This window comes from Numida meleagris, chromosome 2 (genome assembly GCF_002078875.1).
Source record: "Numida meleagris isolate 19003 breed g44 Domestic line chromosome 2, NumMel1.0, whole genome shotgun sequence".
Taxonomy (NCBI): Eukaryota; Metazoa; Chordata; class Aves; order Galliformes; family Numididae; genus Numida; species Numida meleagris.
The window spans coordinates 23,075,594-23,091,272 of NC_034410.1; the positions used below are offsets into that span (position 1 = coordinate 23,075,594).

General features: G+C 41.6%; 1 protein-coding gene across 4 annotated transcripts in view; it reads left to right on the top strand.

Annotated features, from left to right (window-relative positions):
• LOC110395032 (probable acyl-CoA dehydrogenase 6) overlaps window positions 1–15,679 on the top strand; it is an 86,880-nt gene that overhangs the window by 47,603 nt on the left and 23,598 nt on the right. For all 4 annotated transcript variants that reach the window (XM_021389115.1, XM_021389114.1, XM_021389116.1 and 1 more), the window contains 2 exons: window positions 997–1,126; window positions 9,211–9,317. In XM_021389115.1, coding sequence (XP_021244790.1) covers window positions 997–1,126; window positions 9,211–9,317 — 237 coding nt within the window. The remainder of the gene's footprint in view (window positions 1–996; window positions 1,127–9,210; window positions 9,318–15,679) is intronic.

Consider the following 15,679-nt stretch of genomic DNA (forward strand, 5'->3'; position numbering starts at 1 on the left):
AATGTCTAAGAAGATTAGAAGAGAAGTGAGTTCAGATAGTACTTGACATCAGCAAGTGATAACAGGTGGTCCTTTGCCCTGTGTTGGGAAGGGAAATCATATGTCTATTTATTTGACATTTTCTTATCTGGTCTTCAAATGAGTAAAAATATTTAAAAGGGGGAAAACTTTATGTAATCAGAACTACTCAATCAACTAATAACGTCAAGCAGTCAGCTCATTCACACAATATTTCCTCTGGAATAAAAATATTTAATACAGCTAGAAACTACCTCATCCATCATAGAAGCATAGTACTGTTCTGTGTTACTCTACGTGGGGGTTTATCAGTGCTCGGCTGGGGAAGGAGATGAAGAATAATATCCTCTTTAATTGAATTTGCAGAATGGAATGCAGGGAGGAAGAACGCCCTGGGCCCTGGGCCATCAACCTTGTGTTAATGAAAAACGCTTTAATGACAGCAATGACCAGGTGCCAGGATATGAAGTATGCCTGTTTGGTGTTGTGCTTCTGTCTGATGTTGAGTTTTGAGCTACAGAGGCAACTTCCCATGTAGACACCACGTGCACTTGGTTGCTTTGTGCTGACTTGGCTGCTCAGTGAGAGAAAGACTGAGTGCAATGGGGGATGAGAGCACATGGGGAGAAATAGAAGCACATCTCTGTGGTAATTTCTTCACTAGAAAAAGTGTTTTTTCCTAATGATGTCATTTTCAGCAGCAATTACTGTTTTCTGCCATTTCCAGTAAAAGTAATGATGCTATTTGACATATCTAGAGGTGACCTGATGTGCCCACAGGTAATTAGATGGAATTTTAAGTTCAGAAAACTGTGACATCACTTTTCTGAAATGAAATCTGATAAAATCAAATATTTACAAGTTAGCAGTAAATTGCAGTTGGTAAGTCCTTGCAGTAGCAGTATTTTTTTTTCTTGTCATTTATAATAATTTAGAACATCAGTGTGATAGATTTGCTTTTTTTTTTTTTTTGCCCAGAATATGGCGGAATGGGCTTGGACTTCTCCTATAGCATGGCAGTGGCAGAGGAGCTGGGAAGTATCCGGTGTGGAGGTATCCCTATGGCTATTGGGGTGCAGGCTGGCATGGCCACTCCCGCGCTAACAAGGTAAGTTCCAAAATATTTAGTTTAGCGTAAAGCCCATGCTGTTATGTGGTTAAGATTAAAAACCATCCTGCCATATGTTTTAGAGTAGGAAAAAACATTACCGCCCAGATTATGTTGTAGTTGCTCATCAGTAATGCTTGAGAAGTGGACGTGTTTTCTACCTCTCTTTCAAACAGGTTAATTTAGGGGAGAGAATACACATTTTTAATGTTAGAGTATTATATAATAAAAGTAGGACTTGCTTAATAGTAAGTGATGCTCCAGCAGTTTGCCCCTGGGATATGAGTTCATCTAAAAACTCTGGAAGATGATGGTGGGAATTAACTTCAAATGATGATTATGAAGTCAGATTTTTTTTCTGTACTAAATAGGTATAAAAGAGAGTACTTGCACAGAAAAGCTTTTTCACGTTGGTTGGTTTTGTTTGTTCATTCTATTAGACAAAATATTTCTAAATCCAACTGTAGAGCCTGGACTTCAGACTCTCTTCCCATTACATCTATCCATCCATCCATCCATCCATCCATCCATTCATTCATTCTTCTACTAGCTATGTGTGACTTTGGAGATCTTAACCATAGAATATCTTTCTAAAAATTTTGTTCTCCTTTGTGTAATGCACCAACATCTTGCTGCAAGTGTGGAAGTTATTGTGTCCATTGCATCAGTAGGTTATTTATAGTCCAATGGAGAAAAAAAAAATACCAAACCACTATTTTTTTAAAAGACCTTGCCTCCTTGATAGCCTTTTATTCCCAAGGTTTTAGGAAAATCTGTGGAAAAAAGAAGACAGAATTTTCTTCCACTGCAGTTTTTTGACTTTATGTTGCTCAGTTCTGGTGCGGTAAAGCAATGAAACTACATACATTTGTGCTAGTGAAATCTTAAAGAGGATGTTCTCAGAAGGTGAATTTGAAATTTTTGTATTTGAATTTTCTATCAATCAGAAGTGCCGTTGCCAGCAGGAGCAGAGAGGTGATCATCCCCCCTGTACTCAGCCCTGGTGAGGCTGCATCTCAAGTGCTGTGTTCAGTTTTGAGCCCCTCACTACAAGAAAGACACTGAGGCCCTGGAGTGTGTTCAGAGAAGGGCAGTGAAGCTGGTGAGGGGTCTGGAGCACAAGTCTTATGGAGAGTGGCTGAGGGAACTGGATTTGTTCAGTCTGGAGAAGGGGAGGGTCAGGGGTGACCTTCTAGCTCTCTACATCTACCTGAAAGGAGGTTGTAGCGAGGTAAGATTCAGCTGCTTCTCCCACGTAACTAGCGATAGGATGAGAGGGAATGGCCTCAAGTTGTCCCTGGGGAGATTTAGGTTGGATGTTAGGAAATACTTATCCGAGAGAGTGGTCAGGTGCTGGAATGGGCTGCCCAGGGAGGTGGTGGAGTCATTGTCCCTGGAGGTGTTCAAGAAACATTTTGCTGTTGTATTGAGGGACATAGTTTAGTGGGAAATATTGGTGGTAGGTGGATGGTTGGACTGGATGATCTTGGAGGTCCTTTCCAATCTTGGTGATTCTGTGATTCTATGATTCTATGAAAATGTCATTAACAGGATGAAATTTGTAATTGAATTTACATCAGCATTAGTGAAGTTATCACTTCCTCCACTGCTAAGTCAGTGCCCCACTGTAAGATGTAAAAGTGAAACTTGGTATTAAAAAGAGAAAGCTGGTTGCTACAGGAAGTTTTGCACTTTGCGCACTACGGGAAGAGGGCTAACTGCTTTCATGCATTCAAAGTGCATTCAAACCTGGATGAGTTCTTTAAAGGTACATGTGTATTGTGGTGGTCCCAAACAAGTTCATCCAAATTTTACATCTTAGCTGCATCAATGATGCACAAAGTAAACAGTAATACAGGAATCAAACATTGTACCTGGAAAAATAATTTAAAAGAAGTCTGAAGCCGTTTGTTGACTTTCCTAAATTTGGGTTTTATACAGGTTTCATCACGCATGTATGAATATACCTGGGAGCTGACTCAGTGAATGTAATATGTTATAAGGATGCTCTGCCAATGTAAATTACAGATGTTCTTGCAGTTAAGTGTATGGGCAATGCAGTACTTTGAATGGATTGCTGCACATATGTATACACATACACACATGCACACACATACTATGCAGCTTTTAACATTTTCAAACTTTCAAAAAATAAAATTTTAAAATAGAAGTCAGGATTCCTCCTGGTGCTCTTTCTTCTGCTCCTTGGGTTTCTTGCTCCAGTGAGAGACTATTGCAAGGATTACATTGTAAAGATCCTTGAGATATTCAGTTAAATGGGAAGTACATTTTAGTAACAGTTTATGTAATTAAAATGATAAACAGAGCAGTTTGAAAATGTTACTCATATCTGTTTGCCTGTTCATGGTCTTTCCACCTTTCACTCCATTCTTTGTTTTTTTTTACTGACAACCTTCAGAAAGTCCTATGCATGATCATACTTGGAAGCAACCCTGCAGATTTTGATTTATGTGCACATCTATTGTGCAGACAATTACAGGAGAAAATAGTTGTGCTTCACTGAGAGATGCCCAGACTGACTGCTCTGTTATTTTCAGACTCCTCTAAGTGAAGCAGTAGCACTTCTAAATTTGAGAACAAAATGCATAATGTTCTGTCAACAGTGACCTGGCCTGTGATGTGTCTGGTTCTGAACATAATTCTCTGTCAAATCTTTCAAATGCATTCTGGATAAAGTACCTCTCTTGCTTTCATGCTTACAAGCAGAGCAGGGGAAGCAGCTCTCAGCTGAGGCAGTGAATGAAATGCTGTTCCCCAGGCTTGTAAAAAAATCTATAGTGTGACACATCCATAACAATACCAGATCAGCATAAAGCTCTTTTATCTCATCAGTAGACACTACACTTTTTATGGGAAGACAGTAAGGATAGTGATGATTTTTCAGTGGGAAGAGAGTGCTTTTCTATTTCACCAGCTTACGCATTGTGGATTCTTTCTCCATGCTGAACAGTGGCATATCTGAGAATTAGTGTCAAAAACACGATGTTACTGTCACTGTTCCTGTTAGCTGTAAGAGGAGCAATTACAGCTGACAGTAAGAACAGCAGTTCTGAAAAGTGGGATTATCCGCTTAATCACCTGGGGAGATGGTGAAAATGGGAAGAGGTGATCTGACAGCTGGGTGGCTTGCCCACAGGCTTAGCATAGGGGAAACAGTTTTGTGCTCTTTCAGCAATCCTGTGTTGTCTGTGTCATTTGGTATTGAATTTGTTAGCATGCTGGGCCTTGTCCTGAGACATCACAGAGACTGTTACAGATTAAGTGAGGAGAAGCAGATAAGTTAGCTGAGAAGCCTGACTGAGGAGATCTGAAATATTTCTACCGCCAGTGTTCACTGTCCTGTTTTTCCAGGTCTCCTTTGTGCCCTTCTGGGTGCAGGAGCTGTAAGCCAGTTCCTCCCCAGCCTGGAGCTGGCACAGGCCAGAAGCAGTGTGCCCACACTGGGTGGAGCGGCCTGCGCTGTGAAGTCCTGTGAAAGTTAGAGGTTGGCCACATCTGGGTGCAGACATGGTGGAAGAGCTTCCATGACCAGAGTGATATGGCTACTCTGGGGCAGTGTGAAACCAAGCAGCTGCTTCCTAACTAACTTCTCTGAAAGCAGTGTCACACTGCTGTCCCTCTGTCTCTGAGAGTGCTGTAGGCCCTGGTGACAGTGGGCCATGCTGCAGACGTCTGGTGGGGGAGGAGCAGGACACCCGCGACACTAAAAACTGCATTCTCTGAAGAAGGTAATCTTTAATTTGACTCTTCTTTCACAATGCCTGCACTTCAGTGCAAAACTAAATAAATAGTTCAGTGCATTCCTAAATAAATAGAAGATTGATATAATCATTCTTAACCACAACCCTTGGTGTAGTCAGAAGGGTCTCCTGGACTTCTCATCTATATTCTTTTCAGAATGCCTTTGCAGCTCGAACTGAGTAATTTATTTCATAAAATCTTCAAATAACTCAAGCTTAAAGGCTTGATAAAAACTGGGAGCCAGAGTATTTTTCTTACTGCTTTTTTTTCCCTTATGCTGTCTTTCACAAAAAGTAAATGGGTTTTCTAAATGTGGGTATTTTTAAACTTGCATGTCTTCTTATCTCAACTGAAATAGGGACTCACAGAGAGAAAGCTGATTGCAGTGTAGATTCTTTTAAAGTGTTTGAAAGCCAAATTGCTGATCTTAAGGAGGCTTTCCTGCTGCCTGAGGCAGCTTGCTGCTGTTCCCCGTGCATTTCTTTCCATGCCTGTCAGGAGCATTTCTTGCCTTTCGTCTTCTTTCCATGTACATTGAGGACCCAAGGAGTGCTGCCAAGCTGGGACTAGACTTAGATGGTAGGGCACAGGTAGCCTGTGCAGGATACACAAAAATCTTGCAAAAGCATGGCATGTGGTTACTGTATTATTAATAGTTGGAGTCTGGGAGCAGAATAGAAAGGGAATGGGAAGAAATTCACCTGTTGCTATTAAGTGATAGTAGGTCAGAGTGACCCCCTTCTTTGGGTAAAGGAAATCCTCTTTCTGTTCCTGGAAAGTCCATGAGCAAATTCCTGTGTCATCTTTGGCATAATATGGAATAATGCATAGATCACCTGAAGGCTTTTTTTGCTTTATTTTGTTTTGATATTGAATAATTCTTTTGAAGTTGCTGCACCATTAATGTCCAGCTTCAGCCTTATTGAATACATGAATGTGCATCAGGATCAGTACTTTCTCTTGCAACAGTTCTTGAAATGACTGTTTAGGAAACCTCTTGTCTTCAGGGGTAGTATTATATTCCCTTTCAAGAGGTCCAGAGGCCCAAGTGACAATGTGGAGGAGGCTATATTTTTTGAATGTTTGAGCTCCAGTGCAAGAAAGCTTCAGTTGATCAAATGCTGAGAGCTGTGCTAGAACTGCCTACAGCTGTTCATATTCTAAATTTCAGTTTGCACTTAATCATGAATCAAACAATGTCAGTTCTACTTGGAACTTCCTTTACTAATTTAATTAATTCACTTCAGCCCAGCATTTTTCTCTCAGAAGCATAAGAAGCAGAAGTGAATGAGATCTGCAGCTCTAACAAGGTGATATTCAGCCCAGTTAAGTCAGAACAGTGATGTGCAATAGACATATTTTCATTCAATGTAGCACTGTAACCTGTCAGAAACAATATTTTTATATATATTTGAGATTAACAAACTGGCTGCCATTTTCTAATTGGCAGAGCACATAAACAAAACTGGGTGGATCAAGAAAACATGCTAACATCTGTATTTCATCTTCGTTCTTTCACTTTTACCCACAATTTACAAGACTGTATATCACTGTCATTTTTGTGTCTATATTCATGACATTCTACCAGTGTTACTTACGAAGTGTGGACCATTTCCATGTAGATCTTAATGTGTTAGAGTTTCACACGTGGGACTTCTAGATTACCCAACATCAGCAAGGAGCTCTAGTTTATTGCCCGTAGACTCTGTGTATGTATCTATAAGTACACACCTGCATGAAAATGTCTTTGAGAGGAATGTTAATGCTGCATAGTTAATGATATGGGACCCTATGCTCTAAAGTATGGCCTCAGCCCAGAAAGCAGACATAATCTGGTCTATCTTCAGTCAGAGCAAGTCTCATTGCATAGTTTTCTCATGCTGGAGCTGTTAAAGTGGAAAGAAGTGAACACTGCATTTATGCAAACCTGATGCCTTTCCTGGATGTATTTAAGATGGGTAGAATTTAACAAAAGCAACGTACTTCTAACACAATAGCTGGCCATTTGCTGGGCTGCACGTCCTTCCTGCAGAGCATGATCTTCTGAAGGTAGCATTGCCAGACTACTTTTTTAATTACAAAATAACTTCTTCTCCAGCCTTATTTTTGGGAAGAGCTGAACTGTTTTCTGGAACTTAAAACAAGCAAACAAAGCTGTCAAACCCAAAACATTTTCCTTCTGAGGAAGGTTCTTGTCATGGAAATCCTCTGTTGAAATAACTAAAGGTTGGCAAAGTTTTAAGCATTGGTAAGCATTGCCAGAAATCCCTAATAGGCAATGCTGCCAGCTCATCTCGTAATCTAAATTTTCATGTTGTTTTTGGTTTGGTTTGGTTTTTGTTTTGTTTAAAGAGTGCTCTCAGCTGGCCACACATGATCATGTTCTAAGGAAAAAACAGCTACACTGCATAACAGACCAGGGGACTTTGTCCCAGTATGCTGGGGGAAGGAGTGAACACTGCAAGCTCACTTCTTGTGTTTATTTGGGACTGCAGCTGTGATTGTTCTGGGCCAGGACAGCGCTAGGAGCTGAGCTCCCTGCATGCACAAAGGGAGCGTGTCTTCCGGCTCTCACTCTGGTCTCTGGCTTCTCGTGGCCTCCAACTGCTTTGTGGCAGACTGAAAGCAGAGGGAAAAGGGTCAGCCTTCAATAAAGTGGCATTGATGCCTTGGAAGTAAGGTGCCAGTATTGTAGAAGAGCCCAGCTAGCTGCAGCCTGCTTAGGCAGCTGGCGAGCCAAAGACCAGTTGAAACACTGACCTGAGAAGCCTCTTAGCTAGGAGGGGACATTATCACTAACAAACACCCACTTCTAAAACACCTAAAGCCAGTGCCTGGCTGTTACGGATTTCTGCTCATAGAGGAGAGGTCTCGCAACCCAAGGACTTTTTGTTTTTGGGACTGGAGAGGTTTAAGAAGAAGAGTGTGAGCTAACCATTCAGGCTCCAAGGCCAAACTGGTGAAAGTTGGTTAAGAAAAAAAATCAACCATGAAACCACATTTTGAATGGGTAAAAGCAGCTAAATGTTAGTAAAAAATCTCCTTCAGGGAAGAAGTGAGTTTCTTGGAGCCTTAATAAAAAAGGCACTGTAACATTGTAACACAACAGCCCTCAAGCTCCTTTGCTGGCATCCCGCAGGGGAGGAGGGACATCTCTGGGGAGAGCTGGCTGACCCTCAGCAGCCATTCTGCCTTTTGGAGGGGAAAGGACAAAGGAGAGATGGGCATTGCTTCAGTACTGGATGCAACACAACTGTCTTTTTGCAGACAGTTCATCCTTGCTCTTCCTCCCTGTCCAAGAGTGCCTCTTCATTTCTCCCAGGGACTGGGACTCAGCAGCTCCCTCCTGTCCCCAAGTGAGCCTTTGGTGCTCCTGGCATCTCCCTGAAGAAGCAGCAATCCTGCTCTTCTAAGGCTTGTGGCATCACAAAAAGAGATTTGGTCCTCCTCATGTGGGTGTACAGGGCAGGCAACTGGTGGCCCAGAGCATTGGATTTAGGTGTTTTAGAAATGGGTGTTGGTTGGTGATAACTAAGATTAGGTTCCTGAGGAGAAAGGTTTTATCACATGCATCTATTGTTTCTTTTCCGTCAGCTGGCAGATTTGTCTGGTAAAGGTCACTGTTTTGACAAGAAGGACTGTAATTTCATATTTCTCATTCCTTTTAAAACTGACTTGAATTATAGTTTAAACAAAACATACATAGCACAGATTAAATGAACTAAAATGTGTCCAAGTGCCTTTATTTGTGAGTCAGAATGCTATCAACCATTTGCTGTTTCCCTTTTTAATTTTGGTAGAGACTAGAATGGCCGGGAAGAAGCACTATTGGATGTCACTGTTTGATTTAAATGCAGAAGTGAGGTATAAATATAACAAATGTACAGATTTTTGCAGAAAGTGGTTATAACTTATTAGTCGCCACTAAAACCTGGCAAAGAGCTGGTACAGAAGTCAGAAGATACGCAGAGAGAATGTCTTCCACCCTGCTTCCAGCACAGGAGCTGACATTTGTTTAGATCTGATAGCTTTCAAAGCAGCAGTCATAAAGGTCAGATTTGGAGTAGTGGAACCACACATTTCTTTAGAAGTAAGATGTTTATATAAGCCTTGTTTAAAATGGCTGTGGCTACACTTCCATTGAGGACTGATTCACAGCTTAGCAAATAGCAAAGTCCCTTCTCTCTTTGGCTTCAGGATAGATTTTATCTAGTCAAAGACAAATTGATCACTGTGAGTAGGACAAAATTTGTGAGTATCTTGTAAATGAAGTTTATTTCCAAAAACTTTTAATACCCTATCTTTTTATTATTTTGTTGCAGATTTGGTTCTGATGAGTTGAAAAAACAGTTCCTCACACCAACTATATCTGGAGATCTTGTCGCTTGTCTGGGAATCAGTGAAGCTGGAGCTGGATCAGATGTTGCAAGTAAGTTAACCTAGCAAACTGCCGATTTCAGACAAGCTGGTATTTTAATGGAAGGAATCTGGTTTTACTGACCCTTGCCCTTGCTGCTAGCATTTATAAGAAATACAAAAGAAAGTCTGGTATGGTGAAGGCAAAAGGGTAATATTCCAGGAGCAGTAATACATAGAATCATAGAACTGTAGAATGGTTTGGGTTGGAAGGAACCTATGAGATCATCTAGTTCCAACCCCCCTGCTATAGGCAGGGACACCTCCCACTAAACCAGGTTGCTCAAAGCCCCATCCAGCCTGGCCATGAATGCTTCCAGGGAGGGGGCATCAACAACCTCTCTGAGCAAGCTGTTCCAGTGTCTCACCAACCTCACAGTGAAGAATTTCTTCCTAATATCTAGTCTAAATCTGACCCCTTACAGTTTAAAGCCATTTCCCCTTGTCCTGTCACATGCCCTTATAAAAAGTCGCTCCCCAGCTTTTCTGTAGGCCCCATTTGGATACTGGAAGACCGCTATAAGGTCCCCCCAGAGCCTTCTCTTCTCTAGGCTGAATAGCCCCAGCTCTCTCAGCCTGTCCTCATAGAGGAGGTGCTCCAGCCCTCTGATCACCTTTGTGGCCCTCCTCTGGACCTGCTCCAAGAGCTCCGTGTCCTTCTTGTGTTGGGGGCCCCCACATACATCTGATTCATCCAAAAGCAAACAAACTGAATGTTTGTCAGTGAACAAATAGATGTAGGCTGAGCACAACAAGTTAATATGCAGCTGTCATCCTGACCCTGGATTTCTCTAGTGTTCTTGTCCTCCTGCTGCCTATCCTGTTGTGTCCGAGCTCCAGCTTGGTGCACTTCAGCACCTCCTGTAGTTGCACTGTCATCATTAGTTGTGCAAACCTACAGGCGTACGTGATACAGTATGGCTTGTTCAAATGGACAAAGCTTGCACTTCCTTAATACAGACCTCCCCACTGAATGTGGACAGATTGCAGACCAGTCCCTTCTGAAACTGATGGCATCACACTTTTGCAATAAGTTCCTCTAGCTCATTCTTACCTCACCTCACCCCCTCCAGTCATTTCTGTCTCTGAATGGGTAATTATTTTATTTAGGGATAATGAAGAATTTGCCACGTCAGATGTATGAGCTTTGTGATTTAGTTACTTTGCATGAAACTGCTTTTCTTGTTTCAGTACAAGAATATGTTTAAAAACATGGACACAAGTCAACCTACCATTCTGAAGTACCTGAGGCAGTAGATAATTAAATTACAGCAGATTTGGTAGTAGGAGATACCTCACCTGATTATGGAATGTGGGCTTCAAGGAAAAGAGAATGACAAGAAACCACTGTATAGGTCTTGCTATTTGAATGGCTATGCTGAACATACTGTGCTCTCACAAATTATGGACATTACTACTTCTTGCAGACAAAAATCAACACATTTGACAGAAGTTTTTTGTCAGTGAAACCAATACCTATGTCCATCTCCTCAATCCAGATCATGTTGTTTTCTCAAGACAAACAGATAATTATTAAGTATTACAGCAAAGAGGTGCAGCAAGCACTTTTCCAAAGAGAGTTAATGGGGTGTAGCAGAAATGCTAAGTCAGAGCTTGAACCAATGATTGGGCACCTGCTGGGAAGGCAGGGCCAACCCAGGGGAGGTCAGGGGCATGAAATGCACCTGAATGACCAGAAGGGGTAGAGTCAGGAGCCACCCCTTCCCAGACCTCATTTAAGGGCTGGCAGTGGAGGTAAGGGTGTCTTGGTGGAGCTTTCTGTGTACTTGAGGCCTTCCAAGGGAGAGCAGAGTCTTTCCTTTATTTCTGTGGCTGCTGCATTTGAGCATACTCTCACTTGCCGCAGGCTAGGACTTTGCTCCTGTGCTGTAATTGCTGCATTTTCCATCGTGTTTTATGGAGAAAATTAAATGAAGGGGCTATATATCTCCTTGCGTGATCCAGAGCTGTTTTTCTTTCTAGTTAGTTAATATTGTTTGTAAGAAAAATCTATGATTTTATAGGCTTGTTTTTCATAAAATAACTTGAAATTTGTATTTCTTTCACATAGGAAACACAACATCATTTATCTTAGCTAATGCCTCTGTAGTTAAATAACCTGATTATCAAAACTTTTCAGATATGGCTGTAATTTTCTGATGTAGTGTTCCAGATAATAAGTAATGTAAATATTCTTTCATCTGCATGTTGCTTATGATCTAGCTTAATTGGTGTGGTACACTCGGTTTAATGAAGTTAAAGAAAGACTTGGAGCGTACTCAAATTTATCCAGTGAACCCAGATAGTCAGTGCCACAGTGGGGCAGACTGTAGGATGACAAGTTATATTTTTTTCACCTGGCATTAAAGATTTTATCCTTGAAATAAATCCGGAAACTAGATTACAGTGCTTTTAAAGGGTAACTAAATGGGCCACTTATTCCTGAGTAGCACTAGCTTATCTTTTCACTCGCAGTGTTTTGCTTGAAACAAGGGCGCTGTGGTAGCCCAGCTTAAATGTAGACTAAACTGTGTAAAACTGTACTTGATATTTCCTTTGGGTTTACATGTTGTTATTGGGATGTTTGTCTCCCTTAGATAAATGAAGCAGCACTAAAGTAAAGCAACTTTTCATATGAGAAGCTTGGAAACAAGCTCCTGTGGTGAGAGCTGGTGTATGTTGAAATAAAGAATGTCAAAGAGTAAGTGTCTGTAGCATTTTCTTCTGCCAGCTTCAGAATTACTGAAAGTGATGGAAACACAGAAGAAGAAATAATTTATTCTCTACATGAGAAGCAAAAAGTGCCTAGAATTAACTTATTCAAAATTGAACAGAATAGAAAGGAGTCTCAAATTTCAAGTCAATTTAACTCAGTATTTCTGCTTTTCTGGGTTTAGTTAAGCTATTTTTGAGCATGGAAAAACAGAATTGAACATGGTGTCTATAACACTGCAAATACTTCCCCAACCCTAATTGAAATACTAGCCTCTGAGATGTTCCTGGCTTGTTTACTGTGTTAACTGTGCTGATCACACTCATTACTGGTTTTCCACTGAAATATTGGAAGGTAACAGCAGTAATTCTTATTACTTGCACCTACTTACCATGTTGACTTGGAAAACTCAGGATCATCCCTTTCTTTCTGGGCATTACCTGAGTCGGCTATGTTGGTGATGATATCTTCCAAGTTTGTCTCACCCACACATTTCACAGGTGTATTCCTGCTCTTCTAAAGATCATTAATGGAAACATGCGATCAGTTTCATTCAAAGGCTAATATCCAAGGAGAAGCTCCATAGTACCTTCCCTGCACGTCAGCATTTCCTTTATTAATGCAACCTTATGTAATTTTGCATTGCCAAGTTTCTTACCCTCATCTCCACTTTTGTCCTAATTTTCAACTTAAAAAAAAAAATCTAACTCATAGTTGCCTAAGAACATATTTTAGTTTGCTTTGGTACAACAGGATCTGTTTCCGTTTCTGATTTTTTTTTTTTCTAGAAAGTCCATTTTCATAGTAGTTGTGTCAGGTTGGTTTTAAAGAAGGTATCACTGATAAACTGAGTTTTCTTTCCAAATGTGTTCTAAGCCTGCGCAGCTTTCTAAGACTAACAACCTTTGTTTTCGCTAATTTTCATTTTGTACAGTCCTTCCTGTTGATGCCATCCTTTGTCAGCTATGTTACAACTCTTTCTGTAATGTCATGTAAAATATTTTTTTAGTTTTCAGGTATCTTCTACGTACCTCATTATTTCTTATTATCTTCTCATTTCTGTGGCTGAAACATTCTTGTTTGCTTCCTTAATATTTTTGGTTCTGTTATTTTTTCATCTGCAAGATTTAACACAGATTAACCTATGGTAGTTCTTACCTTTTGACCTCCAAACTGTAGCTTAATTTGACAATTAATCTCTTTATTTTCCTGCAGGCCACCTCCTGTTTTTTTTTTTTTTTTTTTTAAGCAATTATTCATTCATTTAAACTTAACAACTTCTATGAAATAGCTTCATTTCTTTTTCCTGTACTGATGATGAAAATTCCACATATGTGTTTTCCATTTTTTATATAAATGTTATCTGTGATCATAAGATTGAGCTTCAGAGTTGAAGTCAACCTTGCCTTTTGTCAAATCTGCTTAGATGCATGACTTGAGTCAAGAGCATACTGGAAAAAGACAACTCAAGTCTCTTGCTGTGATTTGAATGGTGAAATAATTTGCCCTAGTCACTTAATTGGGACAAGCTGCCTCATGTGCCTTTCAGTGAGGTCAAGTACCTTGTCGCCTCTCCTAGAAGGGACCCTCACGATATGCTTTATCTATCTAGTGGCTTTAAACTAGATATGAAGGGGGAAGGAGATAAAGCCAGGCTCACAAGAGATGAGCTTAGGGGAATGATGATGGGAATTTGGGTGAGGCAGGGGGCTCAATAGAAGTACATCTACACCAATGCATGCAGCATGGGCAACAAACAAGAGGAGCTGGAAGCCATTGTGTGGCAGGCGAGCTATGACTTAGTTGCCATTACAGAAACGTGATGGGATCTCTCCCATGACTGGAGTGCTGCAAGGGATGGCTATAAGATTTTCAGAAGGGATAGGCAAGGAAGGAGAGGTAGTGGAGTGGCTCTCTATATTAGAGAGTGTTTTGATGTTGTTGAGCTTAGGGTTGGGAACGATAAGGTGGAATCTCTATGGATTAGAATCAGAGGGAGGGCCAACAAGGTGGGCACCCTAGTGGAGGTCTGTTATAGACTGCCTAACCAGGATGAAGTGACAGATAAGGTGTTCTACCAGTAGCTGGCAGAAGTTGCATGATCACCAGCCCTTGTTCTCATGAAGGACTTCAGCTTCCCTGATATATGCTGGAAATACAATATTGTGCAGAAGAAGCAGTCTAGGAGGTTTCTAGAGTGTATGGAAGATAACTTCCTGATGGAGCTGGTAAGAGCCTGCCGAGGAGGTGCCTGGCTAGACCGGCTGTTCACAACAGAGAAGGACTGGTGGGAGATATGGAGGTCAGGAGCTGTCTTGGACACAGTGACCATGAAATGGTGGAGTTCTCTATTCTTGGTGAAGTCAGGAAGGGGGGCAACAAAGCTGCTGCCTTGGACTTCCAGAGGGCAGGCTTTGAACTGTTCACAACACTGGTAGGGAGAGTCCCTTGGGGTTCAGTCCTGAAGACTAAAGGGGTTCAGGAAGGCTGGATGCCTCTCAGGAAGGAGGTCTTAAAGGTGCGGGAGCAGGCTATCCTCCTGTGCCACAAGATGAACTCGTGGGGAAGACCAGCATGGATGAACAGGGAGCTTTTCCTGAGGCTCCAGGAGAAAAAGAGAATCTACCTCCTGTGGAAGAAGGGACGGGCAACTTGGGGAGAATACAAGTAAGTTGCTAGTATGTACAGGGAAAAAATTAGAAAGGCTAAAGCCCAGCCTGAACTCTACTTGGCCACTGGGGTAAAAGATAACAAAACTTTTTTACAAATATATTAAGAGTAAGAGGAGGGCTAAGGAGTATCTCCATCCTTTACTGGATGCAGTGGGGAACGTGACCACTGAGGATAAGGAAAAGGCTGAGGTTCTCAGTGCCTTCTTTACATCTGTCTTTAAAAGTCAGACTGGTTATCCTAGGGGTACTCTACCCCCGACTTGGAAGTCTTGGATAGGGAGCAGAATAAACCCCCTACAATTCAGGTGGAAACAGTTAGAGACCTACTACTCTGCCTGGACTGCCACAGGGCCATTGGGCTGGATGGGATCCATCCATCTATCAACATTCCTGGTCAACTGGAGAGGTCCCAGAAAACTGGAGACTTGCCAGTGTGACTTCCATCTACAAGAAGGGTCATAAGGAGGATCCAGGGAACTACAGGCCTGTCAACCTGACCTCCATGCCAGGAAAGGTTATGAAACAGATCATTGTCACGGTATTATCTAGGAATCTGCATCCATGACAAGGGGGACAGGCCCAAAATAAAAAAAAAAAGAAGAAGAGAAAAGAAAAAAAACTGTCGGCGGGTAGGGGCTGGCCCTGAGTGGTCTGGCAGCTAAAGCGGCAGGGAAGCCACGGATCCACACCCTGGGGAAAACAAAGGGCAGAGGGGAAGGGTAGGGGACTCGTAGGCAGATCTAAAACAAAACAGCGGCACCAATCTGAGGAGGAACAACTAATTTTACTAAATATAGTAGTATTTAGTTTTACTAAATATATCGAAATTGAGGTCAGTAAAATCGTAACAGAGAGAGTTTACAAACTGAGAGTCTTACGCAGTAAACTGCAGGAGGACCACATGCTTCTCCACCGGGCAGGAAGGGAAGAGACCCCATGTCTCCCAGGCGGCTTCACCACCCCCTCAAACGCAAAGACCCCTGGGGAGTG